General features: G+C 39.3%; 1 protein-coding gene across 2 annotated transcripts in view; it reads left to right on the top strand.

Moving 5' to 3' along the window:
• LOC126088618 (xaa-Pro dipeptidase) overlaps positions 1-8,960 on the top strand; it is an 884,445-nt gene extending 875,485 nt beyond the window's left edge. For both annotated transcript variants that reach the window (XM_049906848.1, XM_049906847.1), the window contains exons 7-12: positions 388-657; positions 850-998; positions 1,079-1,179; positions 1,263-1,457; positions 8,344-8,495; positions 8,585-8,960. In XM_049906848.1, coding sequence (XP_049762805.1) covers positions 388-657; positions 850-998; positions 1,079-1,179; positions 1,263-1,457; positions 8,344-8,495; positions 8,585-8,687 — 970 coding nt within the window. In that variant the 3' untranslated portion in view covers positions 8,688-8,960. The remainder of the gene's footprint in view (positions 1-387; positions 658-849; positions 999-1,078; positions 1,180-1,262; positions 1,458-8,343; positions 8,496-8,584) is intronic.
• The last annotated feature ends 10,856 nt before the right edge of the window (positions 8,961-19,816 follow it).

Here is a 19,816-nt window from a genome sequence, read left to right as displayed (position 1 = left end):
TCAGAAGTACTAAGAAGCAGAAGAGGTCCTAGGACAAACCACTCCTTGAGCAGACAGTCACCCTCTGGACGTAGAAGAGGAAGAAACTAACAGAAAATGTTTGGCCACTGGAAAAATTTTAAACACAATCTGTGCAAAAAGTTGAACTCTGCAGCCCCTTGCTTGATATAGAAACAAATAAGTAAATAGACCAATAAATAAAAAAAAAATGCTGTACATGGGAAAATTCCATTAAGACTAATGACTGCTGGGTCTCTAGAGTTAAAGCTAAATACTGTTTCTTAATTTAATTAAATTTGTGTCTGAACAAATCAGTTTTGTCACTGGACTGCAAGTAAATTAAAAAGTAACTTTTTGATATTGTAAAGAAGTACTTTCTTTTTTCAGCCGAGTGATAAAAACACCAATGGAGATAGAAGTAATTCGTTACGCCAACAAGATTTCATCTGAAGCTCATATACAAATCATGAAAAAGATTCGTCCTGGTATGTATGAATATCAGTGTGAAGCAATATTCTTGGAGTACTGTTATTACGTGGGTGGCTGCCGTCATGTGGCTTACACATGCATCTGTGGATCTGGAAATAATGGTGCTGTGTTACATTACGGACATGCTTCGGCACCCAATAGCAAAAGGATCAATGATGGAGATATGTGGTAAGTTGTTGCTATGATTTGCTTGTTATATGGAATATAAATAAGTTTCACTATTTTAGACAGTTATTGATCATTTTGTTATGTTTTTATTATTGCTGATAAATACATTGTTTTGTTAGTGAGGCTAAAAGTGACTACTGTACATGTAGTTGTGTAACACATTGATTAAATATGTGTTTCTTCCCTGAAAAGCTTGTTTGATATGGGTGGTTCCTACTGTGGCTATGCATCAGACATCACTTGCTCATTCCCCGCTAATGGGAAGTTCACAAGAGATCAACGCCACATCTATAATGCAGTGTTGAAAGCCAATGATTCTGTCATGCAAGCTGCTAAACCTGGTAAAGTGGCATATTTTATATTTATCATGATACATTAGTTATAAAAATACTGTAGTCTTAACAATACAAAAATTATACAGGTGTGAGCTGGACTGATATGCACAGGCTGGCTAATCGTATTTTGCTGGAAGAATTGCGTGACAAAGGGATATTAAAGGGTGATGTTGATGAAATGCTCAAGGTAACACTGTACATTGTGTGAAAACTACTTTAATTTATGTTTTTTGAGCCTCATTATTCATTGGCTTAAAATGATTTCCACAGGCTGGTATTGCTGCAATTTTCCAACCACATGGACTGGGACATTTCATGGGTTTGGATGTGCATGATGTGGGAGGCTATCTGCCTGGTCACCCAGAGCGCCCAGATGAGGCTGGAGTTAATAAGCTGAGAACGGCCAGGATTCTGGAGCCTGGAATGGTCTTGACTATTGAACCAGGATGTTACTTTATTGACACTGTAAGTTGCAGAAAAAGCTAAATCTTGAACAGACAGCAAAATTGTGATATACATTATTTCTTATAGGCTCACTGATCATGTAGAATTAGTTATGTAGACAAACTGTCTGAAATAGTACATTAAAAAATATGAAATTGTAACGATTTCTAATCATGATGTAGAGGAGCACTGACTGGCACATAGGCACACTGAAAGTAGACTGATATAATGAGCTATTGGATAGAGTCTGTCATCAAATGTAGATCAATTCACTGTCATATCCGGACTCTACGGCCCTACTGCGGTGGGCAGTGATCTTGGCTGGGATGGGGTTACAGAGGAGGCATGTAGGAGGAAGGAGAGGGTTAACAGAGTAGGCATGGAGGAAGATGCTATACTTTTCCTGTGGGAGTGTGTACGGATGTGGCAGGGACAGGTTGGTGGGGCTGCTAGTTGCAGCATCTGGGGCCTGTGGTGCTGGGGAGAGGTGAGGGAAGAGAGAAATGTAAAGGATTACGCAGGTGCACTGAGGGCGTAGCAGGTGTGTCTTGGACTGGAGTGAGATCAGGGAAGGGGATAGAGGCAGTTGGGGACAGGGACTAGCGAAGGTTTGGAGAATTTATGGGAATGAAGTATAGTTTTAGGGGAGTTCCTACATGAACAATTTAAAGAAGTTGGTGTTGGTGGGAAGAATCCAGATGATGCAAGCTGTGAAGCAATTGTTAAAGTAAAGCATACCATATCAGGTGTCATGCTCATCAACTGGATGGTCCAGCTGCTTTTTGGCAACAAATTGGGGGTGGCCATACATGCGAGAAAACAGCTTGTTAATGGGCACATGCATATAAAATCCCACACAATGGTTGCAGCTAAGCTGATAAGCCACATGGATTCTTTCACAGATGGTCCTGCCTTTGATAGGATAGGAGATGCCAATGAGAGAAGTCATGGAAGAGGTAATGGGAAATGCATGGGACAGGACTTGGATCTGGATATAAAGTGGATATATGAACCATGGGGCATGAAGTTGGGAGCAGGGGTGGACAAGGAAGTTCATAGATTGGGTGGGCAGCAGAATACCACTGTGGGCAAAGGGGTGGGAGGAGGATAGGGGGATGACGAGAGGTAGCTGAAACCCTGAAGGAGAATGTGATTCAGTTGCTCCAGTTCTCGGTGGTACTGAGTCACAAGTGGGACTTCCTTTATGGCCAGCCAGTGATAATGGGGGATGGTAGATGGCAGGAGAGTTTAAAGATACTGTTTGTAGAATGTTGTGGAAAATGAGACTACTGCACTACCAGAGAGACTGTACAGGTGCATATAGAGCAAAAGCAGCTCACGCATCTGTAAGAAGGGTCATATGTAAAGCCTACAGTAATTTTCAATCGGGAAATCCTAGGCAGTTCTGGGTCATATGCATAGTGGATCAAAGAATCCAAACCATATCTTTCATGGATTCATACATGTCTAAACTGAAAACAGCAGACAGAAAGCAGAAATTTTAAATTTTACATTTACATTTAAAAATCAATTTACACAAGAGGCAACTACTGTACCGATGTTTGCCACACAGACTCATAAGTAAGCAAAACTGATATGAGCTCACCTGGCATTAAAAAACAATTGAATCTACTTGCAACAAAGAACATGCGAGGCCCTAATGGAATTCAAGTTAGATTTTACACTGAATATGCCACAGAAGTAACTCCTTTCCTGGTTTTCATTTATCATGAATTACTTGTGCAGCATACCACATCATCAACTGCAAACTAAGATGTGATCATGTGGAGTATCTTCGCAAATATGTCATTGGGTGGTGGACTATTTGACTAACAGAAACAAGTAAAGGTGCGATTCTGAACACGACCACAGACTGCACCGACCGGCTGCAGGCGGCACCACTGGTTGCCACTGTTTGCAATGTGAGGCGTGCTGTACGCGGCGGCAGCATCGTCTGCCGCCGTACACCTGCTTTGGCGGCAGACCGCACATCTGGTCAGGGTCCAGTAGTGCCGCTGCCGCCGAACCGCATAGCGACCGGAGCCTGCTTTTACTGGCTGAACATACCCACATTTGTGCCTGGCAAACATTTTGGTGGAGGTATATTAAACTCCTTCGCGGCTATTTTCTTGCCCATAGCCGATTTCTGAAATATACCGTTATCAGACTCTTTTCCGTAAGCGCCAACATGAACGCTAATGAATTTACAATTTGCGTCCACAATAGCCAGCAGAACAATTGAAAAAAAATCATTGTAATTAAAAAACAGAGATCCACTTTTCTCTGGTGCCCTTATGCGAACATGTTTTCCATCTATAGTGCCTACACAATTAGATATATTACATTAAAGCCAAAATTCTTCTTCAATACGTCTGAAATCTGATTCAGTAGAAGGTGGCATCAACATGGGCAGCAGCCTTATTCTTAATATCTTCAAAACATTTTTAACAACTCTTGATATGTAAGATGGTGATATACGATAGGCAAATGATAAAGACCGGTAACTTTCGCCTGTGGCCAAGAATCTGAAACAAATGAAAACATACAGCTAATATGATTTCCATTTACAGGTGATGACTGTAAGAAGTGGAAATTTTTAAGGGACGGTTATCAGAGGCTCAAGAAGAAAAGCAAATTAGGAATGGGCTCTGCTGCCTCAAAAAATTCAAAAACAATAAGAGACAAACATCTATCATTCCTTGACAGTGTTGCACAACACAGATATGGAGGAACAAATATTACATTGATATCATCACAGACAACAATACAAGAAAGCCAAGAAGACAGTGGAGATCGAACTCGTCAACTGGACCTTTTTGCATCACAGGAAGAAGATACGGCAGAAACACATACAATAGGAAATAGTGGTGAAACATCCGTGGTAACAAACGACGAACCTTATGTGCCAGCACGGAAAAGAAAACGCAGTAAAGTTCGTAGTAATGATGATACAATATTACAAATGTGGAAAGAAAGGGACAAAATTAGGCAAAATTTACTAAAAACGTTTATGGAATACAAAGATGATGATAGTGACTTATTTTTCCGTCACATCAGCACAGTTGTAAGGAGTTTACTTGCAGTTTATAAAGCAGAAGCCAAAAGAAAAATTAGTATGATCGTTTCTGATTATGAAATAATGGCTGCACAGTGCAACACACATCAGCCAAGTGATAACAGCAGCCCTTCAACCTCCACAACTCTCTCACAAAGTCTTGGAACTGCAGCACAATCTAATAATGTGTAACATTTTGTGGACTTACCTCAGTTCAAATATAATTTTTCTTCTGCACTTATTGCATTTCTTAGGCATTGTGGCATTATGTCATCTTTAATAAAACTGAGCACGAAATTAAACTGTCTTTTATTTAAACGACAGTAGCTCCTGAAGATATTTTCATCACCTAACAAATGTCTTTTTATCAGTGCTGTGTAACTACCTTCTGCAGTTCTACTTTTATATAAAGGCATTACTAGCTTTCATCTTTTTCTGGAATGCAACAATAAAATATCATCGTCTTCCTCTTCCAACAATAGCACAATAACAGCGGTGGTGTTAACAGACATCTCGCCTCGCACAGTTGTTCCCGGCAACTGCATAGCTTGTCTGTCACTGCGTTCCGCAACGCACCGACTGCAGGCGGCAGCGTTGCCATCTGTCTTCTGCTGCCACGGTCGGTCGCTGTTGCCGTGTTCGGAATCGCACCCTAAGCTGTACTGGATGGAAAATGTTCCATAGTAAAGCAACATTTGATGTGCCTCAAGGAAGCATAATAGAATTTCCAGATTTTCAGTTTTGTATAAATGATTTATTGGCAGCACTGTAAGATTGTTCACTGGTGATAGAGTTGTATACAAGAAAGTATCATCATTGGACAGTTGTAAGGAATTGCCGAAAGAATTGGATATTTTCTCTTGGTGTAATGTAAGACATCTCTCTTAATGGGAATAAATGTAAGATAATGCCCATGACAAGGGTGACAACGGTATAGTATCTGGTCATAAGATTAATGGTGAACTTCTTGAGCATGTCACATCATGTTAAGTATTTAGGAGTAATATTAAGAAGTGCATGAAATAAGACAATCAGATCAAATCAGGATTAGGGATAGTGAATGGAAGACTTAGATTTGATGTAAGGGTTATGTGAAAATGCAGTTCATCTGTGAAGGAAATAATGTACAAGACACTAGTGCAACTAATTGTAGAATGGTTTTCCAGTGTTTGGAATCCCTATCAAACAGGCATGACAGCAGACATAGAACAAATTCAAAGATGTGCTGCTAGGATTGTAACAGATTAGCATAGCCCATACAAAAGAGATTTTTATGTGATTTTCCGATAAAAATAATGCATCTGGTGACATCTCATCTGCTCTTTCATTTATCTGTAGTGGTAATATGAGTTCATCCTCTTCATTAAGGAGGCTTCTGATATGCTGATCCATACCTTTGCCCAGGCTTCAATATTTCTCTCTTTTACCTGTCTTTCTTTGTTTGTTTTTTTTCCACTTCCTAGCAGCTGTTTCAACTGTTGTTACTACGGAGCTCTGTCTTGCAGATAAATTAACACTACAAGTTGCACACATTGAAAATCACTAAGTTAGAATGGATAATGCTTCGAAACTTGTGGTAACTATCCACAAGTAAGCTTTACAGAAGCATTCAGATGCAAACTACACTGTGGATGTTGCAACCATGGGTGGGGTGAGGTATCAGTCAGACTAATGTGTGAACACAAACACATTCATCCTCACCTGTACAAAGTCAGACATTTCACTGCAACTGCAGTACTACACTGAGGTGGCAAAAATCGTAGGATACCTCCTAATATTTTGTTGGACCTCGTTCTGCCTGGTGTGGTGTACGCAACTCGACATGGCATGGACTCTTCAAGTCGTTGGAAGTGCCCTACAGGAATAGTGAGCCATGGTGCCTCTGTAGCCATCCATAATTGCAAAAGTGTTGCCAGTGCTGGGTTTTGGTGCATGAACTGACCTCTCGATTATGTCCCACATATATTTGATGTGATTCATGTTGGGCTATCTGGGTGACCAAATCATTAGCTCGAATTGTCCAGGATGTTCTTCAAACCACTTGTAACTGTTGTGACTTGGTGACATAAAATTATCATTTTGGGAACTTGGGGTCCATGAATGGCTGCAAATGCTCTCCAGGTAATCAAACATAACCAGTTCCCATCAGTGATCAGTTCAGTTGGACCAAAGGGCCCATTGCATTCCATGTAAACACAGCCCATACCATTGTGGAACCACCACCAGCTTGCACAGTGCCTTTTTGAGAACTTGGATCTGTAGCCTTGTGGGGTCTGCACTACACTCAAACCCTACCGTGAGGACTCATCTGGCCAAGCCACAGTTTTGCACTTGTCTAGGGTCCAAGTGATATGGTCAAGAGGCTATGAGAGATGCTGCAGTTGATGTGCTGTAAGCAAAGGCACTTGCATTGCTCGTCTGCTACCATAACCCATTAATGCCGCACTGTCCTAATGGATATGCTCATTGTACATCCCACATTGATTTCTGCTATTATTTCACATAGTGTTGCTTGTCTGTTAGTATTGTCAACTCTATGGAAACGCCACTGCTCTCTATTGTTAAGTGAAGTCAGTTGTCTGTGGTGAGAGGTAATGCATGACATTTGGTATTCTTGGCACACTCTTGACATTGCGAGTTTCAGAATATTGGATACCCTAATGATTTCGAAATGGAATGTCCCATGAGTCTAGCTCCAAGTACCATTCCAAATTCAAAGTCTGTTAATTCCCATTGTGTGGCCACAATCACGCCAGAAAGCTTTTTGCATGAATCACCTGAGTACACACGACAGCTCCACCAGTTCACAGCCCTGTTGTACCTTGTGTATGTGATACTAATGCCATCTGTTTATTTTATGTGATACTAATGGACTGGGTAGGGTTGTTTGGGGGAAGAGATCAAACAGCGAGGTCATCGGTCTCATTGGATTTGGGAAGAATGGGGAAGGAGGTCAGTCATGCCCTTTCAAAGGAACCATCCCACCATTTGCCTGGAACAGTTTAGGGAAATCACAGAAAACCTAAATCAGGGTGGCCGGATGTGGGATTGAACTGTAGTCCTCCTGAATACGATGCTAACCACTGCGCCACCTTGCTCAATCGTGATACTAATGCCATCTGCTTATGTGCACATCACTGTTCCATGTCTTTTGTCACATTTGTGTGTGGTTACACTTGAATGTTGAAGAAAATGATGATAAAATAATATTTAAAGCTTACAGATCAATGATTTATGATCCATTTTACACTTTATTTGGTACTTTCTCAGTTCTCTGCTTTCATACTTCTGTTTCTTTCTCTCTTTCTCTCTTCTGTTTCTCACCTCTTGTTTCCTTTTTGATTTGTTTGTCTTGTATCTTTGTTTCCTTCTTTATCTCCCTTGAGCATGATTTGTTGTAGTCAAACTGATGTTACTCTTATAATTTGTAAACAATTTGATGTTATACAACTATTCATATATATTTCATTCACAATATGATTCACATTTCACATTATCCGTAACACATCTCTTTTCTTCTTCGTTGCTTTAGAATATTACAGAAAGTTACGAACCAAGAAATTCTGGCATTATCAGGTACATTCAATTATTTGCATAGTACACTTACATTCCCACTGCCTTTTCTTCACTTACATTTTCAGGTAAAAACTTATTTTTTAAAAAGATTATTGATCACATATTCTCAATATACAAAGGACATGCACAAAAGATTTTATAGCATAATATATCTCTTATATTTCATTGCGAGTTTGCTCCAGTTTGGTTCCATTTTTAAGACTTTTACAGCATGACTGTCTTATTTTCAGTACTGAAGAATGATACTTAAATATTGTGTTTTATTTTTTCTTTTAGTTACTTGATCGAGCACTGTCTAACCCAGAACAATCTAAATTTCTTGTACGGGAAGAAATAGATAGACTGAGGGGCTTTGGCGGTGTACGAATTGAGGATGATGTTGTCGTAACAGAGACTGGTGTCATCAACCTCACCAAAGTTCCTCGCACGTGAGTACAGTGGACTTTCTGTTTTGTGTATAGGTTATATTATATGGGAATTTTCTTTAATCATGTTTTTATTTGCATAATTATTCCAGGGTTAAGGAAATTGAGGAAACTATGGCATCAGGTCATAAGGAGGAAACCACTGCACACAAAGAGGCACATCCACACAACGTGAAGTGTCAAAAAATACTCTGAAACATGTGACTGTCTACAAAAATATTACTGTATTTCTAAATGAAATTTATTGTGCTTCTACTATGGTGCACTGAGCACTATTCCATTTTTGCAGTATCTGATCCTCTCGAATGGTGATCAATTATCTATGCACTGAATTTACAAGTGCCATAAGTTGAATTAATTACAAATATTTTAAATATGATGGTGATGAATATTTTTGCTATAAATTTATGTATGTAAAACTAAAAATGTAAGGGACAAAATAAAAGGGGTTAATTGTTTCTCATTTTATGCAAGATGTCTGTCTAACAGCTAGAAATAAAATTTGTGTAGTATTACTTCCAAAAATTTTGAGAACCCTTTCTTTAAAAAGAATTGATTTGTCATTTAAGGGAAATCGAGATTGACTATTGTGTACCACAGAGACCTTTGGAAGTCTTGAGACACAAATACAAGAGTAATTTTCCTCAGTGAACAGAACTAAACGTATGCAGAAAGACTCATTGACAAACTTCCATCTGAAAGCATGTTTGAGATTAGTAGTGTGCAGAAAGTGTTAGCAGACATAGATGTTTTCGTGAAAGGAATCACAAAGAATATTGACAATAAATGTGATATAGGGCCACGTGGAAGTTGAATGCCCACTGGAACAAATGGATCTTGTCACCACAGTGCCGCACTCGCCGAGTGAGTGTGCCACCATCTCGCTACATGAATACACTGACCAAAAGTGTCCCTCACAATCGGCATAAATACTGTCACACCTCAACCGCTCAGTCTGTCGTGTGCTTTGTCTGATAACATTTGTTATTGTCTGCACCATACTACTGACTACTTGCTGATGACTTCACTTGATATTGGTTTTCCTCTCTGGTCTCAATTTGGATTGTGGCTTGTACTTGCTCTGTTGACAGTATTGTGTCAAAAGTTTGTCACACTTCGTTGTAACCCAGATTGCTATTGCCTTGCTCTTGTTGTGTCTGGTCTGCCATTTGTCTGCCCTGTTGCTCAACTCTGGTGTCGGTTTGAGTCCCGACTGTTCCCAAAACTGAAGAAAACTATGAAAGGACGAAGAGTTTCAACGATTGAGGAAATAAAAACTGCATCGCTGGAAGTACTCGAGGCTGTACCTAAAAGTGCTTATGAGAAGTGCTTCGAGGGTTGGGAGAAGCATTGGCACAAATATATTGTATCTGAAGGTGATTACTTAAGAACTTAGCCTCAAATGTGATTTTGACTTGTGCTAATCAAGATTGTAAGGATTCCTATGCCGATTCCTTGGTCTGTGATGTGGTGGTTCAACTGGTGCCTGACCTGGAGGTTCGCACGAGGCCATTAAAACTGGATGACCCTTCATTAGAGGACATCTTACGCATCTCTCATTCATTCAAAATTGCTAATGAATGCTAATGAATGACTCATGGCAGAGCTGCAAGTGCACCACCATAGCATCGTAAGCATAGGATGACTGCCACATTGCAATAACTTTGTGTTTCGTCTTTGTCCAATTTCCCTATGACTTCTGAGTCTCTGGTCGCCTCTTGATGATAGCTACAAGGGCCACTCCCTTCATGCCTGCAGTGTTTTCCCTTTCACTTTCAAGCAGACTGTCCAGATCGCTGGGGTTCTTGTACATGCTGTGGCACGGAGGGGCACCTCCACTCAATGTGTCACAGTCACACAACCCGGCCCCACCTGGCACCATGAGTACTCCAAGACACAGTACATGTGCTACAGATAGTAGTCCCTCGAGGGCAACCCTTTCACACAGAAGCTGTTTCTCAAGCTTTGCATGTCTCACCGGTACATCCGTTCTCAGGTGGACACTTGGGTCACCGTCTCTTTGATCAATTAGGCGACTTCTGTCCAACTGTGTTCACCTGACTTGTCACTGCCCTTGTGCAGTTCGGTGGCCTATGGTGATAGTGCGATTCCTCTTCATGGGCACTTCTCGACTGGCAACTTAAAATACAGGGTGATTATAATTAAAGTTAAACTTGCAAACTGCTGTAGAAATAACACCACTGCTCAGAATGACATGAAATTGCAATGTAATATTACCGGAGAAGGGGGAAAACGTATGGCAGAAGAAAAATAAATGATTACAAAATGTAGCAGTAGGTGGGACTGTAAGCATCATAATTTAATAGTGGTTGACTATACATGGCAAATGAATCATACAACAATGCCTAAGGTGTACATTTGACCTTAAACAAACTGTACTACTCAGTGTGCATGGGTGTGCAGATGTGATACTGTTAGTTATATGACTCAAAGTCATATCACCTCGGATGGGAAAAGTTAGTTTTTATTGTCCTGAGGCCAAAAACCGCATAAAAAGCATCACTCACATTGGTTTTTAATTGTCCTGGGGCCAAAACTGCATAAAGAGCATCAATCAATCGGTTTTTAAATGTCCTGAGGCCAAAAACCGCATCAGTCAAAATCGCATCGTATTATTAATTTGCACAAGACTGTCGCAAAACATGTTCAATATGTTGTCCACCATTTTCTGCAACAAGTTGAAATCGAGAAACAGCATGTTCCACAACTGATTGAAGTGTTTCCAGGGTCATGTTCAGAATGTGTTGTACAATGCTTGCCTCCAATGCTACTAAGTTTGCAATCTGAACACTGAACACAACATCTTTTAGAAAAACCCACAACTAGAAATCACACTGATCAAGATCAGGTGATTAGGACGGCCAGGCTATAGGGAAACAGCAGCTGGTAATTCAAGCATTTCTGATATGGTACCTCAGCAGCTGCTTAACTGGATTTGCAATGTGCAGAAGTGTGCCATCTTGCATAAAAATGATCCCATCCACACTGTTGGAGAGCTGGAATGACATGGTTGAGCAAAAGACAATCATAGCGCTTTCTTTGAGAAAATATGGCCCTATGATAAATGATGCCATAAACCCAAACCACACAGTTATCTTTCAGGATGAAGTGGTACTGATTGATTTGTGAGTGAATTTTCCGTTGCTCGTATTCAACAAGTCTGTGTGTTGATGTGTCCTGTCACATGAAACTGGGCTTGGTCTGTCCATAAAATCTTCCACAGCCAACCATTGTCCATTTCCATGCGAGTATAAAGAGATTGTTTGTGTTGTTGCCCCGGATGATAATTTACACAAAATAATTGTCAGGATTCGTAAACAGTGGGTCCTTGAGGTACAGAATACGCCAACACCGAGAAGCAAGTGTAAACAATTTATTAACAGAAGACTGATTATAAAACGTGCACACTACGCACACCCATCATCACTGTGTCTGACATCCAAACACTGGCTAATTATGATCGTATCGAAAGGCTCGTTGATGAGCTAAGAAAAGAGACATATTCGCACCCGAGGCCACGCTAGCTATACGGCGTGCTGCAGACAGCGGTCAGTTGCTTACTCACCTGTGGTGCAATGTGGCCGGACGCACATCTACTGACCAAGCAAATTGTCAGCATTCCAAGATAGGTCAGCTGGCGAGCGCACGTTACGTACTGTACGGCTACGTGCAAACCCGTAGACCTTTACATCACTCTCCCCAGAGAAAAAGAGCACCTCCTGGGTGTTATTAATCTATTTTGCCAGTTGTGGCATCAGAAGGCATTGCAACATCTATTTCATTTGCAGACCCAGTAACATTCGGTACAGAGAAGTGAGCTTTCAGGATGACAATTTCATACATGACAAATGCTGTTGACAAAAGACAACTTAGTAATAGCAATAAAAACACAATACTGACAATCAAGTATGCATTAACATTACTGGATGAATCGAAGGACTTAATTCTATTTCCTACTTCAGTGAAGTTTAACTCATTATTAGAAGAAATTACATTTTCATGGATATCCTTAATTAAATCATTGTCTTCAGAAAAACTTGATAAGGAATGTATTCCATATGTTAATATGTATGAATCATTGTAATAAACAGATAACATTAATGGCAAATGTCCAGTTGCATGAAATGTAGTTGGCAAACACTAGGCATATCACATTGTTCACATGATAAATCACAATGTGTGGCATTCAAGATTAATCCACTATTATTCAATTTGAGTGTAAAGGGTAGCTCAGTTGTATCATAATTTTTACATGTAAATGTGACATCAAGGGTGTAGTTAAATGAGAAAATTATACCTTCAGAACATCGTTTAAGAAATGGATGATAAAGAGGTGTTAAAATTCTAGGGCAATCATCTCTTGGGGAATGATTCATGAACAATTCTTTCTCACAGCTGTACACTCTACTATCTAAGAATAATGCCGATTCAGAGCAAATTAACTTATGACTATGTTTACACATATGCAAATCATTTTCATTTAAGGACATAAAATATCTTCGATCCTTGCTGATCAGTAGATAATCATTTAGTGTGTACTTTACATGAATACCTGCCTGTCTCCATTTCACAGGGTAAGTAGAAATATTATACATTTCAAAATTATGCTTTGATCTAGCAATGGGTACAGAAACAATAACAGTTAATTCATCTTCAATCATTAAAGAGTGTGTGGTGGTTAACTTGTAGTAAGCATATAAATAGTAAGAATTAACAGGGTAAATCATAGTATATGTTGCATCTAGCTTTCATTCAATTGATAGTATGGTTAAGGATGTAGTAGTACACTGCTCAAACAATAATTTGAATTACTTTCCGAGGCTGTTCTTAAGTTTAAGGGCATCAAGTCTAGCATTTGATAAACTATCAGTAATCCTTGACAAAAGAGTGTTTAAATCTAAGTGTGCACTCACAGCATTTAATCCTTGGAATAGTTCTTGGATATTTGCATTCATTTAATTACAAATTACTTGGAAATGTGAGATAAATTGCTTTACAATCTGTTTAATGAAAACTGTGTGGTTAGTAATGGTTCTATGCGTGTTCTTTACTACAATAATTTCATTAGAGAGGTTAGTTGAATTTGTACTGGACTGTTGTTCAAGAACTAGTATTTTGCATTTAACTTCCCGTAGATCTCGACTAGTTAAAGTACCAAATACAGTACGACGGATACTTCCTCCAAAAACAAACGAGGCATGTTTATGCCTAATTAAAGTTTTGAGTGGCAAAAACTTTAAAAAACAGTAAATCTCTTGTTCATAATTAGCAAATTTAGACTCTACCTGCATTTTGGCTGTGATCCAGTTATTATACCAAGACATACCCATTTCCAAAATTGTATCATTACCCTTAACATAATGAATTGGATCAATTTGCTTCTTTACAGAATTGAACTGTTGCTGGATTTCGCTCAGATTGTACTTGAGTACAAGTTTTGCATTACTTGTTGGAACTACCATGTCTGATTGTGGTTCAAACAAAACACCTGTACTCCGTGGTACTATTACTACAGCATAGGTAGAATACGCCATCATAACAAACATTAGAATAAAAATGAACATGGTTAATTAGTTCTAAATACTAGAGTTAACAATGAACATAAAATAAATGAGTTTCTAGTGCTAACCTGCAGAATAAAAGGTTTAGTTTCACTTGTGCACTCGTGTAATGGCTTCAATACTAAATTTTCACAACACATTCACATAAGCACATGGCTGATATAAACACACGGATTGCGCTCTCACACACTACACACATTTACACAGGTTGTAGGGGTGTCTGGAACAGGATTGCTTGGAATGTGGCAACGCCTTGGCTTCAAAGTCTGGACTGTGACCTCACGATTCCCACTTCCTGGGTTTGAGAAACAGGTCTGCCTCTCGGTCAGTCCTTGTCGTCATGCGATGCTACAGGAAATCTACCCAGAAATGGGTTTACACGATTGACATGAACGGCAATCGAACGAAAGGGCAGTTGGGGCTTAAGAGTGACAGGTGACAACACCTCCAAGATAGGATATGGTCCATTCCAAAACTTCTTAAACTTTTTGACTTGGTGGCTCTTCTTTAACACCACATTGCTCAGATACACAAGATCTCCAACTCGATACTATGGCACTACTGCTTGGTGGTCGTGTTGTCTTGCTTGCTGAAGAGAGGATTGATGATTTCGCTGTTTCATTCCCCTCCATGCTTCCTTTAGTTTGCCTGCTAGATCCCTTATGTGTTCATTGCTGATTCCGGCAGTCAATCGTGCAAAGTCCAAGGTTGAATGCATTCTTCTCCCATAGATGATCTCATATGGACTTAGGCGAGTTGAGCTGTGCATTTTGGCATTGTAACAACTTACTAAGTACGGTAAACAGACATCCCAATTGTCGTGTTTGCTGCCCACATAATTGCTAACCATTTTAATAATTGTTCTGTGGACTCGCTCGACTCTTCCATTTCCTTCAGGGTGTGCTGGTGTAGTCCTTAACTGAGTTATTTGCATGAGCTTTCAAGCCTGTTTAAGTAATTCACTCATAAAATTCGTTTCTTGATCACTAATTATACTTAATGGTGATCCAGACTTAAGAATCCATTCTTTTACAAAAACTTTAGCTATAATTTCAGCACTCTGATCAGGTATTGGTATTGTGACAAGGTATCTAGAGAAATGATCTAACATTGTCAATATATGTTTGTTTCCATCTTTAGTCTTAGGCAATGGTCCTACAACATCTAGTCCTACTCTATCAAATGGTTCACTTGTTTCTGGCAGTTCTTGCAATGGTGCTCCACTTTTTCCTACATTATTCCGTCTGTTACTGAAACAAACTCGAAAACGTCAGCTTTATGGCTCGACCACCAAAACATTTGAGCTATTTTAATGTTTGTTGCTTTTTTACTGCAATGTCCTGATAATAAAGAATTGTGCTGTTCTCTCATGATTTGCTCTTTCATGCTTTCTGGAATAACTAGGCGGTTTCTTTTACTAGTGATTTTGTACAGTAATCCATCTATTTTGACAGAACATTGATCATTTTTCCATAATTTGCATTGTGGATCTTCTTCTTGAGCTGCTTTTAACTCTTACCAGATCAGTGAATAACCTTAAATTGGTACTCACTCATTCTTAATGCCCATCTTGTTAACCTGGAACTTGGATCCTTTAAGCTGAATAACCATTTAAGTGCAGCATGATCTGTAATAACTGCAAATTCTCTTCCTGTTAAGAAATATCTGTTATGTATTATATCAAAAAGCAAAGCACAAAGCTCCTTCTCAGTAATTACATTCTGCTTTGTTTAATTGTCTGGAAGCAAATGAGATTGGATGTTCATGACCATCAACCTCTTGAGACAAAATTGCACCTATGGCAAAATTGGATGCATCTGGTGAAAGAATAAAAGGTTTACTGAAATCCAGATAGGCTAACACTGGGGCTGTGGTTAGAGCAGTTTTAAGTTCTTCCATTGCCTTTTTGCATTCTGTTGACCAAATAAATGTTGCTCCTTTCTTCAGTACCCGTGTCATTGGACTTGCTATATTCACATAACCAGCTATAAATCGTATGTAGAAAGTTGACAATCCCAAGAATGATTGTAGTTCCTTCAAATTTTGGGGTTCAGGGAAATTCTTTACACCGTCAATTAATTTTGGTTCAGCTCAAACACCTTCACTGGTTATAACATGACCAAGGTAGTTAACTTTACTTTGTGCGAAATGACATTTATCTATTGACAAAGACAGGTTTGCACTTCTTATATGCTCAAAAACAGCTTGTAGTCTCTCAGTATGCTGCTTCATGTTTTCACCAAAAATTATTACATCATAAAGGTAAATAAGTGCTTCTGTTGGGTTGAGACCTCGTAAAACTGAATCCCAGGTGGTGAAATGTAGTTGGAGCATTACAAAGTCCAAATGGCATACAAAGATACTTGTATACTCCTGTTGCAGTTTGTAATGGTCGCCTAGTCGTAGATATTCCTAATTGCTATAATTGCACTATTTCACTCCCATTTACGGAGCGTGTTAGCACTTGATGTTAGGTTGGCACCATTAAAATGCATTGTGGTAATCGCTGCTGCTTGCTGGATCGCTGCTGTGTCTCGATGCTGATGCTGGCTCTAAATCTGGTTGTCTAGGGTTAAAAACATGAGGTCCCGTGTTTTTTATGTGCTTTTGATGATAAAAAACGAGCGAAATCAACAAATATGTAAACTTCAAATATTTATTACTTTGGTGGCCATCTTAATTCCACTGTCCACCAAAGACCATGAGAACACAAAGTAGTACTTCCTTTACATGTTCTTTGCATTATTTATCCATCTCAAACAACACACAAACACACTTTACCAAAGTGACATTCTGACTGCGCCCCCGACCCTTCTTGCTGCTGGTATTTATAACATTGTCAAAGAACTACTAAAAAGAGATATAGTTTATAAGTAACATGTACATCTGTTATCATAATTTGTGCAGAAAAGTTATTAATTAGCATTGAGTGACATAATTTAACATGTTATTAAAATGACACAGATTTGTTGACTTGACAGAATAATTCTTTTTACAAAAAGGCCGTTTTTTAGAAGTTTGTCAATTGACTTCTCTAATTTTGCATAAATAAGTAAATAACATGAATTATTAAGGATTACATTGGTTTTCGTCTAAAATAGGATTGATTACATGAATACTGAGTGAAAACGCTCCTAGTGAACAAATAGGTTTCACTGGGTGAATTTTATTTAAGGAGATCCAAAATACCTAAGTTGGCCACTATTTTTCGTACTTCATATTAATTATTTAAGATGAACTTAGTGTTTTTACATGATGACATTTGCTGTATCAGTGATCAAGTGATATTAACTTTTGTGTGGGTCAGTTATTCAGTATAATTTAATGGGTTGACTGTTTGTGGAGACATGTTATGCAATCATTGTTAACATACACAATAACTTTTCTATAATCATAAATACTCGCTAAACTGGTTGAATTTGGAGGGTATCGCATACTTTGGTAAAGTAAAGCCTTTAATATGTTCCGTTACAAGTTACAAATGAAGTTTTTGCATGATCATCTGGATGCACTGTTAACTGGTGATAACCACTTGTTAAATCACATACTGAAAAAATATGACATCCGCCCAAGTAATCCAAGATTTCCACTAAATCTGGTAAGGGGCAAATGTCGGGTTTGGTCACAGCATTCGAAGATCGGTAATCAACACAAAAACGGAACTGTGTTTCTCCAGAAATTGATTTCTTCTTTACAATTACAACAGGCAAACACCACGGTGGGTCTGAAGGATCTCTTTGTTTTATAATTCTGGCTTCTAATTGTCCTTTAACCATGTCTTCTACCAACTCTCTTTGACTGCTGGTATTTGATAAGATTTCTGTGTGATTAGGGCTGCATTCCCTGTATGGATACAATGCTGAACTAAATGAGTGACAGGTAAATTTGCACGTTCTTGGAATAAATCTGCATTCTCCAATGAAACAGGCACTAAAATCTTCTGTTCATCAGCTGTCAAATGTTCTATCTTCTTCCAGATCTTGCGCTTCAGTTCATTATTAACTTCATCTCCTTGTTGCAGTTTTGCGGTACTGTTCCAAAAATCTGTGTTTATAACTGCAGCGTTTGTTACCTCACCTGGAATCTGTATTACATCACTTTTACTTACGCTCGACACTTCAGCAACTTTCATTCCTTGTGGCAAAACAACATCCTCATTGCTCATATTCATTATTGTAACCAGGACTTTTGCAACATTCTGTCTCACTATTGTGGCAACACCTACACTTCTAGCAACATAACAATGCATTGTATCCAGTAACTCACTTTTCTCGGGTCGCTCAATTAATAACAAAGTTCCTTCCTTGTATCGGGGTGACTTAACTTCAATGTAGATTGTCTTTCCTGCTTCCTTGGGAATTTGCTGAGGCTGATCAATTTGAACATCGACTTGGATGGTTTGAACTGATGCATCATTTGGATGGTCCATTCCTGCAATGTCAATATTGCTGCTCCTTTGAGTATGATCTGAAGAATGATTTCCTAGGTTGTACTTGCTACAGCCTAATCTGATCCTTCTTTTTGCGACAAATACATCTACATCTACATCTACATTTATACTCCGCAAGCCACCCAACGGTGTATGGCGGAGGGCACTTTACGTGCCACTGTCATTACCTCCCTTTCCTGTTCCAGTCACGTATGGTTCGCGGGAAGAACGACTGTCTGAAAGCCTCTGTGCGCGCTCTAATCTCTCTAATTTTACATTCGTGATCTCCTTGGGAGGTATAAGTAGGGGGAAGTAATATATTCTATACCTCATCCAGAAACACACCCTCTTGAAACCTGGCGAGCAAGCTACACCGCGATGCAGAGCGCCTCTCTTGCAGAGTCTGCCACTTGAGTTTGTTAAACATCTCCGTAACGCTATCACGGTTACCAAATGACCCTGTGACGAAATGCGCCGCTCTTCTTTGGATCTTCTCTATCTCCTCCGTCAACCCGATCTGGTACGGATCCCACACTGATGAGCAATACTCAAGTATAGGTCGAACGAGTGTTTTGTAAGCCACCTCCTTTGTTGATGAACTACATTTTCTAAGGACTCTCCCAATGAATCTCAACCTGGTACCCGCCTTACCAACAATTAATTTTATATGATCATTCCACTTCAAATCGTTCCGCACGCATACTCCCAGATATTTTACAGAAGTAACTGCTACCAGTGTTTGTTCCGCTATCATATAATCATACAATAAAGGATCCTTCTTTCTATGTATTCGCAATACATTACATTTGTCTATGTTAAGGGTCAGTTGCCACTCCCTGCACCAAGTGCCTATCCGCTGCAAATCTTCCTGCATTTCGCTACAATTTTCTAATGCTGTAACTTCTCTGTATACTACAGCATCATCCGCGAAAAGCCGCATGGAACTTCCGACACTATCTACTAGGTCATTTATATATATTGTGAAAAGCAATGGTCCCATAACACTCCCCTGTGGCACGCCAGAGGTTACTTTAACGTCTGTAGACGTCTCTCCATTGATAACAACATGCTGTGTTCTGTTTGCTAAAAACTCTTCAATCCAGCCACAAAGCTGGTCTGATATTCCGTAGGCTCTTACTTTGTTTATCAGGCGACAGTGCGGAACTGTATCAAACGCCTTCCGGAAGTCAAGAAAAATAGTATCTACCTGGGAGCCTGTATCTAATATTTTCTGGGTCTCATGAACAAATAAGGCAAGTTGGGTCTCACACGATCGCTGTTTCCGGAATCCATGTTGATTCCTACATAGTAGA

The sequence above is a fragment of the Schistocerca cancellata genome, chromosome 6 (assembly GCF_023864275.1).
Source record: "Schistocerca cancellata isolate TAMUIC-IGC-003103 chromosome 6, iqSchCanc2.1, whole genome shotgun sequence".
In the NCBI taxonomy this organism is placed as follows: domain Eukaryota; kingdom Metazoa; phylum Arthropoda; class Insecta; order Orthoptera; family Acrididae; genus Schistocerca; species Schistocerca cancellata.
The sequence above is the reverse complement of the archived record's forward strand: the minus strand, read 5'-3'. Positions and strand labels throughout refer to the sequence as shown.